Source organism: Capricornis sumatraensis, chromosome 9 (assembly GCF_032405125.1).
Source record: "Capricornis sumatraensis isolate serow.1 chromosome 9, serow.2, whole genome shotgun sequence".
In the NCBI taxonomy this organism is placed as follows: domain Eukaryota; kingdom Metazoa; phylum Chordata; class Mammalia; order Artiodactyla; family Bovidae; genus Capricornis; species Capricornis sumatraensis.
In genome coordinates this window covers 86,291,504-86,318,739 of record NC_091077.1, presented here as the reverse complement: position 1 = coordinate 86,318,739, position 27,236 = coordinate 86,291,504, and the positions used below count along the sequence as shown (strand labels likewise).

General features: G+C 34.8%; 1 protein-coding gene across 1 annotated transcript in view; it reads right to left on the bottom strand.

Moving 5' to 3' along the window:
* RASA1 (RAS p21 protein activator 1) overlaps positions 1 to 27,236 on the bottom strand; it is a 101,728-nt gene that overhangs the window by 39,731 nt on the left and 34,761 nt on the right. The window contains exons 2-6 of the mRNA XM_068980935.1: positions 12,435 to 12,587; positions 11,319 to 11,454; positions 10,665 to 10,735; positions 6,927 to 7,044; positions 3,795 to 3,826 (exon numbers count right to left, since the gene is read on the bottom strand). Coding sequence (XP_068837036.1) covers positions 3,795 to 3,826; positions 6,927 to 7,044; positions 10,665 to 10,735; positions 11,319 to 11,454; positions 12,435 to 12,587 — 510 coding nt within the window. The remainder of the gene's footprint in view (positions 1 to 3,794; positions 3,827 to 6,926; positions 7,045 to 10,664; positions 10,736 to 11,318; positions 11,455 to 12,434; positions 12,588 to 27,236) is intronic.

The following is a 27,236-nucleotide window of genomic DNA, read 5'->3' as shown; positions in this document are numbered from 1 at the left end:
ACAATGGGCTGTCTAGTATGAACTACAATTTCCATATTAATTACCAATACAAAAAATAGGATTTATTTTAATTCTGATAACGACAAATTATTATCATAGCTAGTATTCTTTTTTTTTCTTTTTATTAGGAGTGGGGAGTGGTACAAGTAGAGCCCGCCAAAACTGCCAAAAAAGATTAGTCAATTAATTTTCTCATACTTCTCTCAAAGTGAACTTCCCTGAAAGTTCTCCCTTTTCAGTCAATGTAGCAGACTGCTACTTTATGGAAAGCCAGAAAATAAGATTGAGTGATGAGAAAGAGTAGATACCTGTTTGAGCTAATGGCCTATCATATCAGATTGCTAGAATATTTTATACTCTGATACTTAAGACTTTAGAAAATGTTATAGAAGGCATTATAGCAAAAATCTACTGCATATATTTAAATAATTTACCTCAAAATAAAATGATACATCTGGAATTAAAAATTAATTACTAGTAATTAAATTAGTTAAAATCTCTCATGTACCAGAAGGACTATTATCTATCTTGCCAATTAACACATGTATGTTAATACCAAGCTGACCACATATTCTCAGGGTCTACTATAGTATTTTACTTTCCAACCTGTTCTTTTCAGTCATGATTAAAAATAATACTGTGAAATTAAGACATATAACTGCCCTAAAATCCAATGTTACAAGTTTAGAGGCTGTTCACCACTGTTTTAAATTATCCACATGATTATGGGTCAGAGTATAAAATGAAACTGGATTTTTCTCTCTTCACATGAATAAAATGTTAAATGTTTAAATCCTCTTTTTAATTTTATTCTAACAATTAACTCACTAATTCAGATTCCCTGAGGCTCCCAATGCTAATTATGAATAATATAAAACAAGTATACAATATCTGGAATAGTCCAGGTTGCCCTAAAAGGCAGTAAAGTTCCATACTGCATTCAAGTATGGCCGAAATGACCATTTATTACAATGCCAGAACAAGATTTCTATATTCTAGGGGAGAGATGATTAGATGACCTTGAAGGCCTATCCTATACTTCTATAGCTAGAATAAAAGAGAAAAGGGGAATATAAAGGCGGGGGTGGGGTGGGGTATTGGGCAACAAATGGCGTTTATACAACAAATCAGCAATACCGCTTTCTGAAAGGATTAGATCAGAGTCTCCTCACTCAGAGATTTACCACCTATATGTAAAATGAATCTATTTCAAGCACATGGTTTGTACCAATAATAGAAAAATGGGTCTGTGACCTCAGGGAAGACCTCTTTTTAGTAAGAAAAAGGAACATAAATACTGTATAACTATAAAACAAATGTAGAAAATATAATAAAGCACTGTGATAGGTACATGCTGAGGGCATTTTTGGAATAACAGAGCACCAATTCTGTAGGGTGTGTAAGGGAGAAGATAACAGAAGACTTGCTGTCAAGAGTGATAAATGAGTTAAGCCTCTAAGTAAGAATAGGCATTAACCAACACAACAGAGGGGGATTCTGGCCTAGGAAGTAACTTGAACAAAGGAGAAAAAAACAGTGATACACATTTGAAGATCTACAAGCTGGAGAGGTGGAAATAAAACTAAAAATGACAAGAGATGGGACTTGTAAGGAAACAAGGGCTGGATCAGGAGAACTTTTCAGACTCTGCTAAGGTAGAAAATCAGACAAGAATTTTCAGTGAAAAGTAATACAATCAGATACATGTTTTAGGTGTTTTAGCTGTTGGAAGAAAGGATTTGAGGAAACTAAAGTGTCAAGCAAAACCAACTGGGAGGTGCTCATTACATCAAAGGAATACAGCTAGTTATACCTTCTGTTTAGTTTCAAAGAGCACTCCGGGATGTTAATGAGGATGCTCTACTGCCAGTCAACACCTTAAGAAGTTACAGGGAGCTGACAAATACATAAAATAAACCAACAATGCAAATTTATCTTATGCTAAATACCAAATGAGTAGAAAATTATGAAGTTTCAGAAAATGGAAATATTACAATGATATTAAATTATTTAAAGAAAAAAGATTTTCCAATGCCAGTGAGAGTTACAGTTTACACTTAGAAAACTGGACACAGCTTTAGATATTTACTGGTATTTGACCTCTTTTTTTCCCCTTTTCAAAAAGAATCCATGGCATTATTTTAATAGAGATACAAATCTACGTTTCTCGCTTCTCTTGGAAATCAGGAGGCTTTCGTTAACACTAGACTCCTAAACTTTGACACATCAATTAGTGCACGCACCTCACTGCAGGCAAACATTGGCTAGTTTTGACTTCCTGTGTGTATGTGCTCAGTCGCTTCAGTCGTGTCCGACTCTTTGCGACCCCGTGGACTGTAGCCCACTGGGCTCCTCTGTCCATGGGATTCTCCAGGCAAGAATATTGGAGTGGGTTGCTGTTTCCTCCTCCAGGGGATCTTCCTGACCCAGGGATTAAACCCACATCTCCTGCATTGCAGGCAGATTCTTTACCCACTGAGCCACCTGGGAAGCCATTGACTTCCTAGCCTTCCCTAATACAAAGAATGAATGTTAGTTTCCATTTATCACATTTGCATTATATAAAAAATTAGAGTAGGGAAATACTGTAATAGAAATTACAGTAGGGAAACAGTTCCATGTACCTTAATTTCTATCAAAGAGGGAAAATAAGAAAGATTAAGATTATTGTAATTTGAGAAAAATGGGAATACATACACCTGACTCAGTTCATCTGCTTTCATTATCTGTATGCATTCTCCAACAATAATTAGAATTTGTAACTCCCCTCATAGGTAGTGAGAAGACCTCAAACTAGTACAATCAACAAAGTACAATCTCACTGATGGAGCCTACCTTAGCAGATACACAGAACAATAAGGAAAATGAACTCAGAAAATATCTCATGCTTCACTTAAAGAAGAGTGGACACTAAATTAGATAACTGAAAGCACAGTATCTGGCTTAATGTTTTCATGTTCTAAGGGTTAGAACAGAATAAACAAACACTTGAGAAGCAAGTCTTCAATGCCACCCATAATTGCCGACAGGAAGGTAAGAAAAAGTATTCCCCTGAAAACATTAGAAGATTAACAGTCAGTTAAAATAATATGAATAAAACAGAATTGGGATTAAGAGGTAAGGTCTTTAAAAGAAAATATATATACAAATAAATATCAAATGGGATGAAAAGGACACTTAGAAAGATCTTCAAGGACACTAATAAATTAGAGCACAGCCGACACCCCATGAGGAACGATGACCTGTAAGAGCAACTAATAAGGGAAAAATGCGGCAAGCAGTAAGTGTAGTAATACACGGCCTTTGAATTAGTGCTTATAAGATACTTAAAATCTGCCTTAAAAAAAACTATAAAAACAAAGTCCTTGAAGAATCTTATTAATATGATAATTGTAATTCAGGGGAAAGTTCTCTGACTTTAAAAAAACAAAACAAAAACTGAACTGAACTATAAAGTACATAAAAGATATGGCAACAAAAAGAAATACTAAGAAGTAATCAACAAGAAAACAAAGTGTGAGAATTATGATATTTATAATGTTATTAATGTACTGTTTACTGTTAATCAAAAAGTTGTTAGTTTGGTGATCTAAGAGCTGTATGTAGGTATAAGACACGTTCATTATCACTAGGTCCTTAAGAAAACAGAAATCAATTCTTGAGTCAAATAAAAATAAATTTTTAAATCAGCTCAAAAAATACCACTTTTCTTCTAAAACGTTTTTAGATCAAAAGTTTTCCAATTAGTAATTGTACAGTATATTTTTTCCTTTTAATAATTAACACAAACTTACATTTTTCCTTCATGTGGATCTTCTTCTCGACCCTAAAGGGGAAGACATTAAAACAGTATTTTATGTAACTATTAATATATTTTTGATAAAATTAATAAAATTGTATCTTCAAATATATCTACACCCCGACCTCCATATTTATTTATGTATATACAGGAAAAGCTGTTTCTGTTTATGAAAACTTTTCAAACCTCTTCCCCTTAGTCCCTCTCTCTCTCTGATTATTCCAATCCAGGCACTTTTCCTTCCTTTTCTCAAACTATTAACAGTAGCCTAACTAGTGTAACCACCGCTGTGCCCCACACCACTCCAATATGGAGTCGTCAGTTTCAACTTCAACTCCGCCCTGCATTAAGAAACACCAAACAAAACAAAAATAAACAAATTTTAAAAATAAGACCTTTAACACTTCTCTACCCCCTACAATTCCTCACTTTACAACCAGAATCCTTTATCATATGATTCAAGTCTACGTTTCCTATCTCACTTCTCTTTAGGTATCTATATACCGTAACCATGGTATATAGAAGCCCATAAACTGCCTCTTTGGTAATCTACATTCTCCCACCGCTGTAGTTTGTTCTTTTTTACTTAGAATGCCCTTTCCACTCACTACTTTCCTAGCTATTAGTTAAACCCTAAACTGTGTAGGCAGGATCTCTCAAACACAGTGCCTACTCTATAACACTGCATCCCTAAAACATAAATATGAACTTTTACTCAGAATAGAAAAGACATCTTTCATCATCTCTTGAACTTTACCTTACTCTATTAGATATTGCTATAATATACTGGGTGATATTAATTTCATTATCATGGCTATAAGCATCTTAAGACATTAGTCATTCTTTGTTAATACCAACTACCACCAAACCACTAGCACAAAGCTGGACATATAATTTTCACTAGTATCTGTTGAACTGTGGTCCTAAATACCCAGCCAGTATACTGTGGCGTCAAGTTTCCATTGAATAAAAAAGGTAGGAATAGGAAAATGGACTAAGTATATGTAGATTTACTATACTTCTCTCAATTTGGTCCTCACTCAAATATCGAACCAGAGAAAAATCAAACACTTGCTAAATGCCTTCTATACTACAAAACACTAAAAAAAAAAAAAAAAAAGACATAAAAACAAAATGCATTATTTTCTTACCCAGAGAGAGTTAATCTCTACATGAGATTTTTACAGAATAAATTTATTTTACAATGTAATGGGATACGAAGTTAACAAGGTGCTATGGAAACACACGAAGAACAATTTAGTCTCAGAAAGCATAAAAACTCTCTGAAAGAAAAAAGGCAACATCTGAGCTAAACTGAGAGACAATCAGATTTCCGAAATCAGTCCAGCAGGGTAAGAGTGTCAAGGAAGACGGAAAAGAACAGGCAGAGAGACAGCCATTCATTCAGCAAACACTGACTGATTGCCTCTACTGCAAGGCATTATTCTGTTCAATGGCGACATATCACTGAATCAGAGACAAAAATCCTCAGAGAGCTTATATTCTAGAATTAAGACATAACAGAACAAATGTGTTTGGCGAATGGTAATTAAAATTAGAATGTCATAGTGGAAAATCTCTCAAATCTAACCACCAACCACATGTCTGAAATCTAGATAATCACCAAATGGCTCTTTAACCTTCAAGGATTAACTATGTCCCAATAAAGACCATTATGAAAAATCATCCTAAATATTGGAGAAAAACTGTAATTCTGATTTGGATTATTCCACTACTAATTCAAAGTACGACCATATTCATTTTTAACAGCCACATCACATCGTTAACTCATATTGGGCTATTAACTTGTTCTTTTTTTTCTTTCCTTTTATGTTAGGTCATGTCTCTTTATCTCAAACTGGATTTTTTTTTTCTGTATTCAACAGATAATTTTCACTTATCCTTATTAAAACTTGTTTTGTTAAATTTGACCCAGAGTCCCAAGAGCTTAAAAGAAAAGTTTAACTATACTTCAATTCCTTTAAATAATCAGCATGATGAGGGTAGGTGTGTTACAGCAGGAAGAAAATTCAACATACTATGAGGAAACTTTTTAGTAAAACTAATCTAGATAATAAGATTCTTCATTTTGAACATGCCTTGCCCATAGAGAATAAATACCTCTTCTGCTGTAGAATACAGAATTCTAATCTAGGCCTTAGTTCTAATCCCAACTCTTCTACCTAAGTAACGATGTGACTATGAGTATGGAACGTATCATACCATTTCCTCAACTCTTCCCACTTTTCCTCAGTATGTTTTACTTCTACATATCAAGATCTGGCTGCCAGAAAAGGCAGACAAGAGAATTAATAGCAAAGAAAAATATTCTCCACTGCCGTCCTCCTGGAACAATAATCAGAGCATAGGTTTCAGCATATTACCAGGTTCAAGGCATAATTTAAAAATAGTCACTCTGAAGGTTGTGGAAAGAATAACAGAAAACCATTCCATCCTGCTGGACAAATCCAAATGAGTGAATTCCTAAACTATAATATAATGTTTAATATGTTTCGGTGATACTGAATACTGTATTTGAAGTGCAAATGCTGCTTGAATGCTGATCTGTATCTAGAAATGCATACGTAGAATTATTTATATTGTGTCTAAGACTGCTGATAATGTACTTTGTGATGACACTGAAAACAAGCCAAATATTCAAAATATAAAACCATGTGATAATATACGTGTAATGTAACTAAATTTCTCCAAGGTTACTAGAAAATTATACATATATTTGGGAGATAAAGAATTTGAAAGCAAACACGTGCAACCATTTGAGATTCCACAGTCAGTCTGACATAACATCATTTATGAGGAAGACCAAGAAGACTTTTAAAAAGGGATACAAACAAGCACAAACGTTAAAATTTTTAATTCTAGAAACTCATTAAAACTTTGTGAAAATTGGCAGCTACAGAATGATGTGGTTAACTTGGATATGCTCTTTACAAATAAATAGCATTTACCAATAGTAAATGCATTTTAATGAAAAATTACTTGCACTTATGAATTAAGGTTTTTCATAAAAGAAATATATCTATACCTGACTTCCCTGATTATGGGCAAGTTTCAAATTTAAGAAGTATTTAAAGTTTTAAGAAGGAGAAGAAAAAATAAAACTTACCACCTCTTCTACTAAGTCTTCAACAATAAGACCTTGTTCATCTGTTCTTAGATTTGTAACCCACATCCATCCATCTTCTAATTCGTTATGAACAATGAACATATCTCCTTTTAAGAAACTGAAAACAGTAATTATGAAGTTATCAAAATTAAATGAAATTTTGAAACATGGAAATTTATGTGATCATATACCACATCACAGAGATAATACTATAAAAATGCAAGGGGTTAAAGTCAAATATCCTAGATTTTTGTTCTGTTTCTGTCATCATTTACATGTAAAACTTTGAAGATACTTGTAAACCTGAATCTTAATTTCACCATGTGTAAAATGCGTTTAATAATGGTAACTGTACTATCTATATCACTGGATTATTATTAGACTCAAACTGGAATTTATGTGGACAGTAATTATACATATATTACAGCTTTGGAGGTGTAACTACAAGAAAACTGAACTTTAAAATTTAAGTTTCAATGTTATTACTCTTTCAAAAGTAGGTTAAACTAAAATCATAAACATAAACATGAACTCATTCCACATACACAGGTTACTTTATAAAAAGTTGACTTTAAATAAGCATAATTAGCCTTATCACACAGATGCTTATGAAACTAACATTTTTCTCATTAAAAAAAAAAAAGTTTATTTAATTCACTCAGCTATTCATGGTCCAACAAGTACAGCACTCTTTCTCCAAAAGTGGAACAAGTGGTATGAAAATGCATGCATGCTTTTTCTGTCATCAATATCCTAGTGGAGGGATATATACACATACACACACACACAATATAGTTTACTTTCATTGTTGTCTACATGTTTTCAGTCTTTACCCAATCACAGAACTAAAAAATTGTTAATGTATTTCATCATTATAAAACCCATTAATAATTCCTTGAACTTTTCCTTTTAGGCTTGAACAAATGCTTTTGAGTGATTAAGATTTTAAGATAGACTGGATGCTACCACTAACCCTGTATCTATATCCTTATCTGTCATATATATGTAATTATTTAATCAAATTTTCCTTTCAGTCTTAATAGTCAAACCAAATATTCAAACTTAATACAAACCAAAGTTGTAGTACGTAAATCTCTTCTCGTGTCTTTGAAAACTTTTTCTCTAGACTATCTGAAGCTTCATGGTTACTTGGAGTAGTATCATGCTTGAAATATACTCTTTTTGAATAAGCACAGAATACTGCATTCTACCTTGATTCTAAAGGTATTAACAGTGACCAATATTTTACTAGCTGAAAGGTGGCAGACATAACCACTTAGCCAAATAAATTGTTCTTTTCCAGAACCAAACAGATACATTAAGAAAATAATCGTGAGTAAGTAAAAAGGGAGTGCATATGGACAAGAAGTCAAAGAGAAATAAGAAATGTCATGTTTCATTTTTGGTCAAATGTAGTCATAAGAGGTTTCAAGTTGTTTACTTCTTTTATTGCTGTTATATTACCAACTTTTATGATAAAAAAAAACAATGAAAATAAAAAGCTTACTAGCACCTAGTAAGATAACATAATCCTAAAATTCATTATGTATTATTTTGCATTTTTCTTCAAAACAGAATAAAGTGCTTTATTAAATTTTATTTATCTTCAGATGTTTTTCCTTGAAAAAAAAAACAACAACTTCTCAGTTATTTGTGTGTGTTAGTTGCTCAGTCATGTCCAACTCTTTGCAACCCTAAGGACTGTAGCCCACCAGGCTCCTCTGTTCATGGGATTTTTCAGATCTCTGCACTGCAAGCAGACTTCACTGTCTGAGCCACCAAGGAAGCCCTCTCAGGTATATACAAACTTAAAAAGACTCACAACTTCAAACATACTTATGACATTCTAATTCATGTTTAAATTTTCACCTTCCTAAATCAGAAGTATTCAACTTTGGAAGGTCTCTCAGGACCCATTTACACTTTTAAAAAGTGATACCCTAATAGGTTTTCTCATTTATTCATTTACATGAATTATATATCTATTGATGTTTACCATATTAGAGTTTAAAATGTAAATATTTAAAAATATTTATTAACTCCTTTAAAATATTAACATACCCCATTATCATGATAATACAAAAAGTAATTATAATTTTCACATGTTCAGTAAGAATATTATTGTCTTGCATTTTTGTACATGTCTGGCTTAACTGAAAACTACGGGATTCTCCTATCTGTTTCTGTATTCAATCTGTTGCTATATAGTTTTTTTGCTTAAAGTATATGAGGAAAATCTGGCTTTATACAAATATGTAGCCGTGAAAGGGATGAGTATATTAATTGCCTTTCAGATAACTATAGATATTCTATGACATTAAACCTAAAACTTGACAGCAGTACTTTTTTGGAGATTGATTATAATGTGGAATCTTAAACTACGCATCTATGAACTTTCTGTACCAGTCCAATAACATCTACTGGTCTGTTTTACCCTTTGAGTAGATCTTTTGCCCAGCCATAATTTGGTAACCTCATGCATTGATCACTTAGAAAATACTGTTTCACTGAGCTGTGCAGATCCATCCGATACAAATATGTTATACAGTATCAAAACATCACACTCTATTGAAGAATCACCACCAATGTTGTCAGAAAAGTCATGAAGTATCTAAGAAGCTGTCAAACTCCTGATGGCAAATATAGGGTATCCAAAATTCTAATTTTTCCCTGAAAGCTCAAACTGTCATTGGCAACAAATACTGTCAGTTATTCCTCTTAAAAAAAGGTCAGATACTCAAGTCTGAATAACCATAATTTGCCTGTCAGTTATTCTCTCAGATGAAAATGGTGTGCACAAAAAAGGTAGCAAAAACATTGAACTCTGGTACACAGTAGAGGTGTTTTGTGAATATGTCCCATCTCATCACAAAGATATTAAAAAGATATGTAGCCGAAGGTTGAGATTTACAAAATAAATAGGCTTTCGTATCTCACCAGTAACAGTCATAAGTGAAACCAATGATTTTGTTTAACTGCAAGTGTGGGGCAGTGAAAAACACTATATATTTGTTCCACTATCTTGATTCGTGCTAAGGCACCAACAGTTTTACTGTCTTTGGCTTTTAGTACCTTCCAAAAGTTATCACTACATTTTAAATGCTGCTGTTGATTTCTATGAGAATTTAACTCAGGGCCAGTAATTATTCAAAGTAGCCTTAACATTTTATGAGTAAGAAACAAATCAGAAAGCTGGTAGCTTACAGAAAAATACAGATAATTTGATAATTTATTATCAAATTATATAGTAAATTTGCTAATTATCAACTCATAATAAATCAAATTATACAGACATAATAAAAATAAACTGTATAAATTATATAATAAAAACAAAATTTACTATGTTCTATAGTTTTATACCATTAATAACAATAAAATTATTCACTCATAATGTAAAATAAAAATTAAATCACTTGAGTAACATTTACAGATCAGGCATAAATGTCATGTAATACAAATTAAAATAGAGTACTGAATATAACAGCCCTCTCCTTACTCTGTAAGATAGTCTAATAAAAGCTAAGTTATTTCTCCTGTCATCTTCACTGTGGCTTCTCTGATCCAAATCCACAGTCTGAACAGATAAGCCAACACAGGGACATAGGAATAATGGACATAACATTAAGGACATGCTTTGCTGGATGCTATTTCCTCAATTTCCAAAACCTTCCTAGTCCAAGAGCTACAAATTTTCAAAGTCTTTCAAATGCCTATAAATGAAAATATATTATAAAATACCTTATTTCATCAGTGTCTGGTACTTTTGTGTAAGGGAGAATGGCTCGGACACGCCTTCTATCTTCTACTGGCTAGAAACCATAAAAAAATTGATTTACAGAAGAAAACTTTTCTATGTCAAAGTCAAATTGGGTATGTCCACATAAAAAGTCAATAAAAATCCACATTATAGAATCCTAGGATCAAACTAATTTTTACTGGGGCTCTAAAAATACAAATCCTAGAAATGCTCATCTTGTTGTGTTTTTGTTTTTACAAAAATTCTTTTAACAGTATAACCAATATGTTTTTAACCAGGTATTATGAGTTATCACTTAATTTTAAATAAACTGCAGAACATATAAAGTAACCTTTCTCCAATAATGCACAAGACATTTCAGAATCTTAGAGCAACTTCAGCATTAGTACTATGATATCAGTAATTACTCCACATTTACTAAGAAATATTTGTTAGGGTATCATCATACCGTATGATAAAAAATCTAGTAAACACAAAGTAAAATCACTCTTTTTTAAAAGAAGTTGCCAATTTTGCTCTGACACTACAACCAGAATTAAATCTTTAATTATATAATAAACATCATGAGAAACTGAACAACAGCTAATCCTATTAGTAAAGTGAAATAATAAAGTTTTGAAAGACATTTTACTTGCCTCTGGTGGTGCAACTGGATAAAGCAGTTTTTCTCCTTTAAGCAAACAGGAAACATGACTGTAATAACCTATTAGGTCTGACAGAGAAGAAAAACGTCTTCCACCAATGTAGTAATCTCCACACATAGCAATAATCCTATTTGTACAGGAAAAAAAAAATACAATATAAGAAAAACCTTTATAGTCAATTTTTAAGAAAAAGTTCCATAGAAATTAGAAATCTGTAATTCTCATACTTTTCCTTTACCTGCATTTCTGTAGTAAAATACCACTTATTAATACCTTCACCATATGCAAGTTACTTGATGCTATTTCTTTTTGAAAAGATATATGCATACATTTGAAATGAAATACATATCTGACTTATAAACCTCAATTACTTAATTCATTAAAATATTTATAAATCCATCCTCAGATACCTCTCCTTACTTTCCATATTTAAGACAAAAGAGCAATTTTAATAATTTTCTTAGGCTAAAAGTAGGCTTACAGAGCTCTTGAAATATTTAGAGTATAATAATTTCATATTCCACATGTGTGATGATGGTACTTTTAAAGTATATTTTAAAATCTAAAAATTAAGGGCATGCAAACACTTTATTATTTAACTTTACAGGCACTAGATGATTTTTTTCAACATCTCCCATAAAAATGAAATCAAAGACAATACTATATATAAATATATTGATAGACTTTTATAGCTGTACTTGAAAATCCAGATACCTGTTTAACTGAATGAACGTCTAGAAAGATTTCAGAACAGAGAAGGTAAAATGAAGTAAAGGGCACTTTTAAAATACAGTTTCTGCATTTTCTATTACTCAGTGATCTGAATGTATACATTTCCATTATTTCTGCTTTACCAAAGTTTGTTTGCAATTCTTTGTACTTTAAAAGCAGTAACTATATTTATGATCAGCACAAAAAAGTCCAATAATACTGTTTGTAAACAAAAATGTAAGCATTAATAATATCTATTCTAAAACACTTATTAAATCATTTAATTGAAAACACATTTCTTTATCCATTATTTAAAGCCACTAAAGCAGGTATACTTGTAAATACTACAGCAAAACAGCTATAGGATGTGGCCTCATAATAGGAATAAAGACTTACCTAAAATGGTTGACAACGTTTGTCTGGCTAAGAAAGGAAAGTACAAAGGACCCTGGCCTCCGGTCACTCTCTCTTATAAGGTAACTGCCGGACTTCCCTGCTTGCCTGAGGCGTTCTTCTGCTATAGTTCTATCAAGTTTTCCATGATACCACCTAAGAAAGAAAGTTGAAACATTAGAATAAAAACAGAAACCATAAAATTACTATTGGTAATTGAAAAACATACTACGACAGACTTTGCATACCTACATGTAACAAACATTTACATTTTACTCTGAAACATTCATTCCAATTTTAACTCAATTATTTTTAATTTCCTAGTCTCTCAAAAATAATGAACTCATTTACTCATTTTTTAATCTGTTGTATAAGCCCAGGCTCAACTAAACACCTCACATATTCACCTCTTCTATTTTAGCCCATCTCTTGAACCCCTAGAACTGTCTATCTGTTCAAGATACAAACACTTCTTACAATCAAATGGCTAATTAGAAAAATAAGAGTAAGATGGACAAATGGAAATGATACTGTCTAAAGGCTACTATTCTCATTTTCCATTTCATTATGAAACTGGTTATTTCCTTTTGTCTTAAGATGATCCACTCCATAACCACACATTTGAACTCTTCAAATGTAACAAATAGGTCGAAAATAAATAACAACTTTGTCTATTTTCCTGCTCTCAATTTAACTATCTTCTACCTACCATACTACTAGATAATCTGCTTAAATGACTGGCTACAACCCTAGCATCATCCACACTACCAGTCTATGCCTATAAAAGCCACATGGATTGATATAAACAAACTGGAATTTTCATATGAGCATAGTAACAAATCTACAAAGTAACTGTTATAAAATATTTTTACACTTTCACTCTATTAGTCATCCAAATTTATTCTTGGTACTTATAGTCTTAACTTGAAACACTGAGAGGAAAACAATAAACATTTACATTAACAATACATTGACATTACCTAGCCATAAATTGACAGTCAAAACTATTATAGTACTATGACTGCTTCTGTAAGCTTGATGTAGTGAAAGTTTACGATTCTTGACTTATTTAAAAAAAAAAAACACTTAAAACTTCTCACAAGAGTTATTTTTAATTTTCTTCTAAAACCCAACCTATTTATTTGAAAATTTGTTTATAAGACAAATAAAATAATGAAAAAACAGTCATGGAGTTTCACTGTAACTTAACAGGAAAAAAACAATTGTAAACCATTAGTATTAGAGGAAGAAGCAGAACAACAAATCAACACTGCATGCCTCTAAATTCCTAGCCTTCATTTCAACCATTCTTTGAGGCTACTGACAAGTAAATTTAACTATTAAGATCTGTGTTTTTTAAAGTCTAATAGGAAAAGCTTGGACCAATGATCATTTAAAGCTCTTTGAAATGCTAAAATTCAATTACAGATGATCAGAATAAAATTTTGAAATTCCAGTCTCAAAGTTTATTTAGCTGTGAAAATACATGGTTCAACTTTGGAATGTCAAACAGGTACATTCCTTATTACCTAAAGTAGTGGCGTTAACACAGAGAGCAGATTTATTTTTTGTTCAATAAAGACAAAATTAAGGACAGTTTAAACAATGTATTTTTATGTACTTGATATTTGTTAAATTTCTGTTGTGTTTTAAGGAAAACATCAAACTTAAAAGATTTTTTTTATATCATTTTGTGAGCTCACTGTAAAATGATACATGGAGGTTCACAAGGCACTACACAATCCTATGTTATAATAAACCCCTAACTAAAGACTTATATCTGTGAGTTTCAGATTTTACATCTAAGTACTTTCTGTAAGATTCTGGCAATTCGAACAGGTATTCAGTTCAAGACAGAGACTTAAAACTAAATAAACAACTTTTGTTTCCTGATTATTAGTAAGTCCCTTTATGCAAAAATCCCTTAACTTTGAACACATTAGATAAAACATGTCAATTCTTGATTACGACTATAACAAAATTACAGGCATATGAGCATATATGGAATTGAATGTGATTCTCGAAAGAGTTCAAACATTATACTGCTACAAGTCTCTGAGGTTCAAGGAAAAAACCTGAATGGTCTTACCCAGAAAACTTAAAATTTCTTGATCTATGTTCACTTCAAATTATCAAGATGAATCATACTGACAAGAATATTTTAACTGCATCTGCAAAGGTAAGATGGTTGCAATGGCACCTCTAAATGTCTTCAAAAGAGATTAAATGGACTGGTAAGACTAGGACTTACCAGAAACCTCCATAATCATGGTCAAGTCTCTAAACTCTGTACCTCATTACCATCACTTGTAAAAAGGGGGGAAATAACCTTCATCTCAGCCTTAAAATATATTAAATATTTGTCCTAAACTCCTTCAGAGAAATACATAAAAATGAAAAAGCACTACACACGCTGTATAGGCACATAATAACTAACTTCACAGAAGGTTGCACAGTATTATTATAAATGCATACCAAATCTGATACACATAAACAGTGTACATAGACTACAAGACTAAATCAACGTCATCAATGAAAATCTCAAATTTTATACTAACTGACTGCTTAATTTGTGGATCACCTAAGCCTCAGTTATCTTCCTATCTTCCAGTCTTGTTTACTTTCCATCTAATTTTGGGAAGAGGACAGGAAATACCAATCTTTGTTTCTACTAAAATACTGATTTTAAGAGGAAATTTCTTTTCCCAAAACATCTCTTTGAACTTTACAGATCACACATATTAATTGACACTGGAATACTCTCATTCCTCCTGGCAATCCTAGACTTCTAGAAGCCTTCAAATAGCCTCATTCCACCCCAACGTGGATATATTTTTTGGAGGGATAGTAAGGACAATATGCATTTGAGATACTGTGACTTAAATTTGCCTAATACTTTAATAGTAAAATATCTAATGTTCTCCTAGTTAAAAGTAAGTTATACCTCTCTCGTGTTCTGTCTCTCTTTTAAGGAAGATTTGAAAAAGAAACAGCATGAAATTTAAGAAGTAAATATATTTTTCTCAGCTAGTTTTGCCATTTTTTGTTAAGAAATCTTACAAGCAGACATAGTAGACACTACACAATCACTGTATCTAAGATAAAACATCCGAGATGAAACATATTAAATAAGTTAACTAGAAAAGACAAGTTGCCCAAGCTATAGGATCATCTTATTTCTAAATCAAGAATCACATAAATGTTTTTATAAACACATGTTTTACACTGGTGCAGTATGTTTAAGGGATTTTGGAGCAGCTAATCAGGTAGAATAATAAAGAAATCTGTACCATAAGAAAGCAACCTGGTGTGAATACAGACAGACACTTAACTCAAACTATTAAACTAACCGGGCAATACTAAATGGAAACTGTCTACTACAGTAGAAAACAATTAAATAGCACTATCAACAAACATCCTTCGTCTAAAAAGGAAACTACACTGAAGCTCCCAGCAGGTCACTTTTACTTTCCGCTACGCTATTATACCTCCTAGTTATGCCGCTGACAGGCACCAAAGTTCTCAGAGAGAAGCATATGCAAAAATCTAACTGCCAAAACCTTTGTCACCTCAATCACCTGGAACGCTGTGTGCCTGGTCATATCACGAACTCAAGTTTTTCTGAAACTCTCAAAGATGTGTTAATCAGATTTTCTCACACATGCTGTCCTTTCCGAAATTAAATTGGTTATTTCAGACTGGTAAGACATAAACTATAAACATATGCTAAAACTACTATAAACCTCCTGCAACTTCCATTTCCTCTTAACAAACACATTTCTTACAGTTGTACAGTGTAAGCTGGTGGTTAACAAAAATAAATGGACTTTTTAAAGGGGAAAGTAAAGATACCTTACAGTAAATGATTTTATTCAGTCTTTTTTTGCCCCATATCACTATGCAGACAGACTAAAATCTGGTCACTAGTAATTCACTTGAACAATCACTAGACTAAGTCTAAGAGGTGTAGTATCCTTAGACCAACTACAGTAAAATTAATATTCATGTGTATGTTCGACCTCTTGAGTATACTTGTACGTTCAGGCAAGTAAGCAGTATGTGTGTGTCTATGCAGCTAGTTGTATATCTCATATTAAATTAGCTCAATTTCCTTTTGACACAGGTGACATATTTACAGGGTTTTGGACCTAGAGGTTTAAGTTCTGGAGAAGTATTTTTAAGGAAACAGCACTATTATATATTCACAAATTCAGTTTACTGACAGACTGATCCTCCTGAAGTGAAAGAAAGTGAAGTCGCTCAGTCGTGCCCGACTCTTAGTGACCCCATGGACTGCAGCCTACCAGGCTCCTCCGTCCATGGGATTTTCCAGGCAAGAGTACTGGAGTGGGGTGCCATTGCCTTCTCCAATCCTACTAAAGGTAGGACCAAATAACATGATGTTTATGCAATCAAAAATTTACAGTGAAGTGCATTCAACCAAGATAGTCTCGTTCTCACTAACCGAATTCCTATCACCTCAAAAAACAGATAATGAAAGGTAGAGAGAGCCACACCATTTCCAAAAATGCTGTACACTAATCAAACATGTTAAAGAAATTTTTTTAAAGTAACAAAAAAAAGAAAAAGGAAAAGCATAATACTTACTGGCAGGAGACTAACAGTTCCTACCTCACATCTTCCAGCTATTATATCTGTGGAATTTCATTTATCAGAAAACTACCATATTTTACAGTCTAGTTTTCCTTAGAACTTCAACAATTATAGTTCATGCCAGTAACTAAGAACACGAAATAGGGGCAACAAAATGAGATTAGTGACCATCTGGTCCAATGAATGCATTACTGTAACACAGTTGTAAACTATCTTGAAGGGCAGTTTTTCTTCTTAAAAATACTTTAAAAAAAAATTTCACAATGTTCGATCTAAAACTTTGGAGGGTATGGTGATTCAGTGGCTACCTACTGTAATTACAACATTTCTTAACCTGTATTTTAAGATACATCTTTAAAATACCAAGTCTGAAGTTTAAAAGCAAACTTTAGTCTGTCGTGGTCTTTAGTCCATGGCCAACAAATACGCACCAAGCATTGTGCTACATGGTAGAAAAACAAGTTAACACCACAGAACACCACTATTTGTAACTTTATGGTTTCTGATCTCGAGGAGAATACAGACAAAACAGGCAATGGTAATCTGATACAGCAAGTACTAGAATGTGGGGGCAAATGGAAAACTTCAGTTTTCGCATTTTAGTGTGCACCTTCTGAAAAAAACTGATGGCTAAATGGAAACCTACAAGGTAAGGAGCAACTAATTCAGAGAAAGCAAAGGACTGAGAATGGGAGAAAGATGTCACAGGCAGAGGGAAAATGTAAAGGCAAGCAAAGGCCAAAAAAAGCTTATATACAGATATGGGAACATGAAAATATTTTAAACTTTCAAAATATACTTTGCAAGTCTAACTCTTATCAGATAATATGGAAAGAATATAACCTCCTGAATTAGAATAGACTTCAGACCTCACTTGTTGAACTTTCTCGGTACCTCAAAGAGGATCTCAAAGAACATTTTAAAAGTTCAAAATATTCTCAGATCTATCCACTCATCTGCTCTCAGCAATAATCGCCTGGGCTGAGGATATCAGAGTACGTCACTCAAAGTTCTCCACTGCGAGTCCATTACTCTCTCCTATATGTCCCCTATAGGGCTTCCCTGGTAGCTCAGCTGGTAAAGAATCCCCCTGCAATGCAGGAGACCCTGGTTGGATTCCTGGGTCAGGAAGATCCCCTGGAGAAGGGATAGGCTACTTACTCAAGTATTCTTGGGCTTCCCTGGTGGCTCAGAATGTAAATAATCCGCCTGCAATGTGGGAGACCTGGGTTCGATCCCTGTGGGAAGATCCCCTGGAGGAGGGTATGGCAACCCACTTCAGTATTCCTGCCTGGGGAATTCCCCATGGACAGAGGAGCCTGGAGGGCTACAGTCCATAAGGTCACAAAGAGTCGGACACGACTGAACAACAAAGCACAGCACATACGTCCCTTATATCCCAAACAATTACCTTTATTCATTCAACGAAAATGTAACCACCTACCATGTTTGGGCACTGTTTTAGACAGTTTTCCTCCCTATGCTTTTCCAAAATATGCTTCCTATTTAACATTTTTTTAAGGAGATGAAAAGATAATGCAACTGAGCCAAAGGTCATCCTACATTTTTATTTTCTATGGGTTTTTGGTCTTTATTTCCTCAGAAATTTCTATTTCTCTATTCTCACTCATGGAAATATCTGAATCTCTTCAGCTCAAAGTATAACTTCTGTGATGATTCCCAGATTCTTCTAAGGCTGACTTTCCTGTTAAGCTTCTGTGTTACCAAGTACCTTCTAAGAAGTTCCAACTTAAGGTGACTCTGTGTGTATGGGCACACGTGCATGCACTCAATCGTGTTTGACTCTTTGCGACCCTCTTGACTATAGCCCACCAGGCTCCTCTGTCTATGGAATTTTCCAGGCAACCCTAGAGTGGGTTGCCATTTTCTACTCCAGGGGATCTTCCTGACCCAAGGATCAAACTCATGTCTCTTGTGTCTCCTGCACTGGCAGATGGATTCTTTACCACTGCATCACCTGGGAAGCCCTAAGGTGACTATAGGTCAGCAGCTATGCTTAAGCAAACACATACATCCACACACCCCTTGTGCTTTACTCCTCTATACTGTTAATGGCAACAGCATCTTTCCAAGCGTTTAGACTCAAAACTTCAAAAGCAAAACTGATTCCTTCCAATTTCTCTTGCCATAACACTTCTGCCAACTTGCGAACTGCATCTCCAACATCACTGGAGTTGCAACATGCAAACTATTCTCTAGTTTTCCATTTCCTCTATTTCCTGCTTTGATAGATTTGAACACATGTCTTGCACGTTTTCTGAAAGTTAATAAAATTATAAATAGATTGTGTAACAAATTACCTAAGAAGTCACAGAAAAATTTGACTAAATTTTTGAACTTCCACTAATAGAAGGCTTATTATAGGCTTCCCTGGTGGCTCAGAGGTTAAAGCGTCTGCCTGCAATGCGGAAGACCTGGGTTTGATCCCTGGGTCAGGAAGCTCCCCTGGAGAAGGAAATGGCAACCCACTCCAGTATTCTTGCCTGGAGAATCCCAAGGACGGAGGAGCCTGGTGAGCCCCAGTTCACGGGGTCGCAAAGAGTCGGACACGACTGAGCGACTTCACTTCACTTCACTTAATAGAAACCAAAGGATCAGCCTTTGTATTCATTTTTTTAAAAATTATTTTTACCTGGTATATTCAATTTTATTTTTACCTGAAGTATATTCAATTTCATATCAATGTTGATTCTTAGGCAAGACAAATACCCATAACTGCAAGGAAGTATTTAATTTGCTTGATTACTATTAGATAAAAACAATGGAAAAAAAGACTATTGTTCTGAAACTGCTCCTTCTTGTTTAAGTACATAAAACATAATAACACCAACAGCTGTTTAACATTCTCTCAAATCAGCATTCAACCAGGAGACAAACTGTACTCTGTAATAATTTCAGATTGAGACATTCTCCGAAAACCATAGAAGATAGCTACTTCTTTAAAAACACAACATTTATTAAAAAGAAAGCTTTTGCCCCTTAGATTAATAAGAGCTGCCAAACAATTTTATACTTATTTATAAACACAGTAACTATGAAAATTAAAATGTCCCTTTTTTAACAATACATCAATTTTAATATTAATATAAAACTCTCTATTTTAAATAATTTCATTCTGCCTAATTCCCAATATAGCGCACTTAACAACAGGTATAATATTCAAAAGGATTTTCTTTGGCATCTCCAAAATATGAGGAGTGTATATGATCTAGGGCACAGAACCATCAGGTTCACCTGGTGTTACACAGTATTTTTCAACAGAAATCATTCCTAACTCTACAGCCAACCACAATTGACAACCTGCATTTCCAACTGCTGGACCTTTCAACCTGGATATCCCAACTGATAAGTCAAATTCAACACATCAAAAAATGACCTCACCATAGTACTTCCCACATCCTTTCTCCTCCTCCTCCCCTGGTTCTCATCTTGACTTATGTTACACATCAATCCACTCTCCCAAATTATTAACTAAAACTATATATTGCTGTATTTTTAAGGCTAAAAAAAGTACACATTGTTCAACCTAGTGGAAACTTCTCATCAGTAGCTCTTAGTCCTCTGTTTATCTCATATCCAATTGGTGAAAAAGCCTGGACAATCCCAAACTCCTTTTATTTATCTAATCGTTTCCTTTCCCACTGTCAATATCCTTCCTTATCATGCCCTGTAGTAATTCCTGCTCTTCTATTTCCTTTATCTGTGGTAACACTTCCCCAAACATCTATGCCTGAACTGCATCTCAAAAAACTGAAATGGTCCCATTGCTAAGAGAATAAAATCCAAACTATTGATATGACATTCAGTGAAGAATTCAATCCTTTCAGTAAAGGATTAAATTCTTTTCCACTCTTCACAAGACCATTTGTCACTTCCTAAACACATCAAATGCATACTTTCAAGCCTCTATCATTTTGATCATGCTCTTCCTTTCATTTGAAATGTCCTAACTGTCTTCAGAAATTCATGCCATTCATCATATGCCTATCACAAATGCCATCTCCTTGAACCTCTGGTCATAATTAATCTTCTATCATGCTCCAGCTTATTTCTTATATGATTTTTTTGATATTTTGTCGTCTTATAATATAGTTACACACGATGGTGTGGTCACTCATCCAGAGCCAGACATTGCAGAGTGTGAAGTCAAGCGGGCCTTAGGACCATAGACAAAGCTAGTGGAGGTGATGGAATTCCAACTGAACTATTTAAAAATCCTAAAAGATGCTTCTGCTAAAGTGCTGCACTCAGTATGTCAGCAAATTTGGAAAATTCAGCAATGACCACAGGACTAGAAAAGGTCAGTTTTCATTTCAAGCCCAAAGAAGGGAAATGGCAAAGAAAGTTTAAACTACCATATGATTGTACTCATTTCACATGCTAACAAGGCTAATGCTAAAAATCATTCAATCTAGGCTTCAACAGTACACGAACCAAGAACTTCCAGATGTACAAACTGGATTTAGAAAAGGCAGAGGAACCAGAGATCAAACTGCCAACATTCGTTAGATCACAGAGATAGCAAAGGAATTCTAGAAAAACACGTACTTCTGCTTCACTGACTATGCTAAAGCCTTTGATTGTGTGGATCACAACAAACTGTAGAAAATTTTCCAAGAGATAGGAATACCAGTCCACCTTACCTGCCTCCTGATCAATCTGTATGCAGGTCAAGAAGCATCAGTTAGAACCAGACATGGAAAAATGGAGTGATTTCAAACTGGGAAAGGAGTACATCAAGGCTGTATATTGTCACCCAGATTATTTAACTTCTATGCAGAATACATCATGCAAAATGCTGGGCTATGTGAAGCACAGGCTGGAATCAAGATTGTCAAGAGAAATATCAACAATCTCAGATATGAAGATGATACCATCCTAATGGCAGAAAGTGAAGAGGCACTAAAGAATCTCTTGATGAGAGTCAAAGAGGAGAGTGAAAAAGCTGGCTTGAAACTCAACATTACAAAAATGAAGGTCGTGCCGTCTGGTCCCATCACTTCATGGCAATTAGGGAAACAATGGAAACAGTGACAGACTTTCTTTTCTTGGACTTCAAAATCACTGCAGATGGTGACTACAGTCATGAAATTAAAAAGACGCTTGCTCTTTGGAAGAAAAGCTATAACAAACCTCGACAGTGAATTGAAAATCAGAGACGTCACTTTGCCGACAAAGGTCAGGCTTCCCTGGTAGTTCAGCTGGTAAACAATCTGCCTACAATGCTGAAGATCTTGGTTTGATTCCTGGGTCGGGAAGTTCCCCTGGAGAAGGGATAGGCTACCCACTCCAGTATTCTTGGGTTTCCCTGGTGGCTCAAATGATAAAAGAATCCACCTTCAGTGTGGGAGACCTGGGTTCAATCCCTGGGTTGGGAAGATCCCAAGGAGGGCATGGCAACCTACTCCAGTATTCTTGCCTGGAGAATCCCCATGGACAGAGGAGTCTGGTGGGCTACAGTTCATGGGGTCACAGAGTCAGAGATGGTGTATTAAATATTAGAGACATCACTTTGCCGACAAAGGTCTGTATAGTCAAAGCTATGGTTTTTCAGGTAGTCATGTACAGATGTGAGAGTGAACCATAAAGAAGGCTGAGCACTGAAGAATTGATGCTTTCAAATTGTGGTGCTAGAGAAAACTCCTGGGAGTCCCCTGGACAGCAAGGAGATCAAACTATGCAACCCTAAAGGAAATCAATACTGAATATTCAACAGAAGGACTGATGCTGAAAGCTCCGATACTCTGGCCACCTGATGAGAAGAGCTAACTCATTGGAAAAAACCCTGATGCTGGGAAAGACTTGAGGGCAAGAGGAGATGTGGGCAACAGAGGATGAGATGGTTGGTTGGATGGCATCAACAACTCAATGAACATGAGCTTGAGCAAAATACTGGAGAAAGGGAAGGACAGGGAAGCCTGGCATGCTGCAGTCCATGGGGTTGCAGAGAGCTGGACACAACTTAGCCACTGAACAACAACAATATAGTTAGTCATTTTCATATCTATTTTCTCCATTAGATTTGAAAAGTACTTGAGGATATTGGGACATTTTAGTAATCTTCACAGTTCTCTACTCTAGCACTTGGCACAGTAGTAGGCACTGACAGGTGGGAGGCTAAGAGAAACAAATTTTTCAAAAATTCCTGCCTACACTGAAATTTTCAAGTCATAATCCCTGACTGGAATTCACATGGTGAATGCCTTGCATTCTCCCATTCAAGCTATTTCCTCAACCTGCACTGTCCTCCCACCTCCATTCTAGAGATCTTTTATCACTCTTCCCTCCAGGGAACACCATGCCTCCTGGCAGAGCCCAAATTCCACCTCCTCAATGGCATCTCCTGAAGACCATTCTGCCCCATGTGATGGTTTCTTGTAAAAATCATCTAGTATATGATGCCTTGTGGTTATATCCATTTTCCTAGTAGAGTAACTGAGCAGAGATATTAGTTTTCTCACCTGAATACCCCAACTTCTCCTGCTCTGAACTCCCACAATACTGGCACTCTATACACATTGCTGACACTCGAAGATGCTGATACTCGGCACCCATCCCATTCAGTAAAATCACTCAACATTCACACCACCCTCTGGCTACTGTTTCTCCCCCACTTACAACAATACAGCTCCTGAGGAGTTTTCTTTGAAGAATGAAGCCCAGTCAATACTGGTCATGCCATGGTACAGGGTACAAGCAGGGTTTTTCACACTGAAAGTGAGAATCAGTCTTCTTCTGAAGGTAAAAGCTACCAGATGCAAGAAAGAATCTTTGTTCATTATGCTTGCTAGGTTTTCCACTACTTGTTAGAGCCAGTCTGTAATAAGAAAGAATGAAGGTGACAGGATGGAACTTAAGATTCATGAGAACATTTAAATCCCTACTGCAGCTATCTGAGATCCCAGATAGCTGGGATCTTCCTACTCTTCCCTTAATTTAGCTGTTCATCTCGCCCTTCTATTACCTCTAGAACAGTTTTTTGGTCTCCAGGTCCTCTGACATATTTAAAAACTTACTTGACCCCCAAGAAATGTGTTTATGTAAGTTCTTTCTATAAATATTAACAGAAATTAAAACAGAAAATTTTAAATCAATAGCAAATATTTGAAATGAGAACATAATAGTTACTATCGTCAATATAAAAAACATATTCCTTATGTAAGACAATTTCCAAAAGAATATTCAGTGAAAACAGTAGCATTATTTTACATTTGCATATACTCTTTAATAGCTAACTTAAGAGAGCTGGATCCTCATATCTGTTTTTGAATTCAATCAGTTGTCCATTGTTTTGGTTCATAAGTTATGAAAATGGCTATTCAATGTAGCTACTTAAAAGTTAAAATGTAGACTCTCACCACACCCAGAAATGTTCCATACACTGCTATTAAAATCCTCTGGTATACCATTTATTCATGTACATTTTGTAGCATCATGAACTAGCCACTTGGCAATATTGGTTCACTGAGTTATGAAGATCTTCCAAATGTTAACATGTTTTATTTTACAATAGCAAAATATCACTTTCTTTGTGCGACAACTACACAGTTGGCCTGGGTTGTTTAAACTGCCTATCTCTTCTTTGCCTCACTCCTAGGAGATAACCTCAACACACCTGAAAATCCTGTCTTAGTTAAGACTGTTTATTGAGAACCTTGGACCATGCCAGATCGTTTACACTAATATTATTTGCAGTGGAGAACTTCCTTCTCCTCTGAAGTCAAACTGATGGAGTAAAAAAAAAAGGTCAGCCACAAGGGGGCATAAGGCCTACATGACTAAACCTCGATAAACACCAAGGCTCAGGTGAGCTTTCCTGATCAGCAATCCTTCATACATATTGCCCCACACTGTTACCAGGAGAATTAAGAACTGTCTGACTCCACTGTGCAAGGACAACCAGAAGCTCGCAATTAGTCTCTCCTGGATTCTGACCTATGCACTTTCTTTCTTAGCTGATTGTAATCTGTGTCCTTTTGCTATATGAAACTGCTACAGTGAGTGCAACAGCTTTGCCAAGTTCTGTTGGTCCCCCTAGAAAAATCACTGAATCTGAGGGTGGTTTCAGGAACCTTTAACAACCACCACCAATGTAACATGGGTGTCATAAATCCCTTCAGGTAGTAAGTGTAACTATGAAGGAAAAGTGGCACTGCTTTCAAAAAACTGAACTGACTCTGGGTTTGGTAGATTTTTTTCAAGAACTACAAAGCACCACATATGCATATTATACATGTTTTCTTGCTGACCACAGTTACGTTCTAGAGTTCAGCATGAACGTTTTAATTTTTGTTTTGTTTTAGTTAGATGTCATGTTTGTTGCTAATTCTAGCTATTATAATTGCATGTGTGAAGAATATACTGTAGTTTACGGATTGGCTAGCATTTCAAATAAATGGTTTATTTAAACATTGACCTGACATTTTTGGAGATGCCTGTCAACTGACGTTTTTTCTTAGCCCAAGAAAAAGTCTGAATTATCAACATTAGAGGTATTATTTTAAATATATTAGGAATTTAAATATAAGCATGACACTTTATCTTGGAGCATGAGACGAATTCTCCACAAATGATTTTCTTTGGGAACAAGCTGCAAAAATCTCTCTTAAACTATACACAGTGTATAATAAGTATAGCATATAGTATATGAAGCTTACAGTATGTAATGTTTCATCCAAATAGTTGTTACATTTTGAAAAAATGCTAAACAGTTTAATAGTGCCACAAGAAATCTCTGCCCAGAAAAAAAAGAATAGTCATTGGAAAAGGCATTTAAGTATTTAGAAAGCTCTCAAACTTATAGTGCAGATAACAAGGTTTCCAAAATTCTAATATTTACTTGAATGCTCAAATTCTGCTTGAAAGCACCAAACACTGTCAGTTGCTAAGGGGCTCACTTTGTTCTTTCCCCCAAAAAAAATTTCTATCAAATACTCTAAGTTTGACCAACCACAGTTTGTCTGTCAATCACTCTTTATAGTAAGATAGTGTGCCATAAAAGAAGCGGCCAGTTCAGCTCCAACTCAAATAACCACACAACTGCTTTTCAAGACAGTGTACTTCGGGATGTAGCATTATGAGTTTTCCATTTTATCACACTAAAAATTGAAAAGACATATGCTTGAATTTCCTTGGCAGTCCAGTGGTTAAGAATCCTGCCAATGCAGGGGACACAGGTTCCATCCCTGGTCTGGAAAGATCCCACAGGACCTTAGTTGCTGCAGGGCACTTAAGTCCCTGCACCACAACTACTGACACCCTGTGTGCCCCAACTACTGAAGCCCCCAGCACCACAACTAATGAAGCCCCACAGCACAACTACTGAAGCCCCATGCCTCAAATACTGAAGCCCAGGCTCCTAGAGCCCTATGCGCTGCAACAGAAGCTCTACTGCAATGAGAAGTCCATGCACCACAACTTGCCAGTAGCCCCTGCTCTCCACAACTAGAGAAAGCCCACACACAGCAAAGAAAAATCAGTGCTGTGAAAAATAAAAATAAAAGACATGCACTCAAGGATTGTAAATTAATAAAACTAATAATTTTCACTGCTCCAAAGACCTTCTTAATTGAAACTGTTTTTTCTTTTTTCTTTACAACTATATGGTAGTGGTGAAATCTAGTACAGTTTGGTGACACTACATTTATTTACAATGAAGTTACAGAAATACTGCTTTGCACCATCAGTGCAAATGTCAACAAAGTAAAAATGGCAAATAATGGCTTAGTATTATAAAAACTTTTACAGAACTCCAAAGGGTCTCAAAGAACCACAAGATTTGAAGTCAATATTCTAGTCAAAGCAGACTACAACAGTCTATTCTAGAGAAGCTATACTAACCTAAACCATCTGAGCTAAGCCTGTCTGTCATCTTTTATATGGAAGACAAAGCCACTATCAATATTACAACCCAAAATTTAATTCTTCCCTCTCTTTATCTTTATGTTAAGCTCACCCAGCCTCTATTAGTTATGAAGTTGGGGTTATCATTGTTTGTATATAAGATCAACTCTGTTACAAAGCACCCTATTTCCAAATACTTTATTAATTCAAACATAAATTTTATTGATATGTTTCAGATTTTAATTTTCAAGCTTTGAAATCTTTCTTCTCCTTATTAACATTTTAATGATCAATTCCATTCTCTTTAGATTACTAATTTTTCTTCAG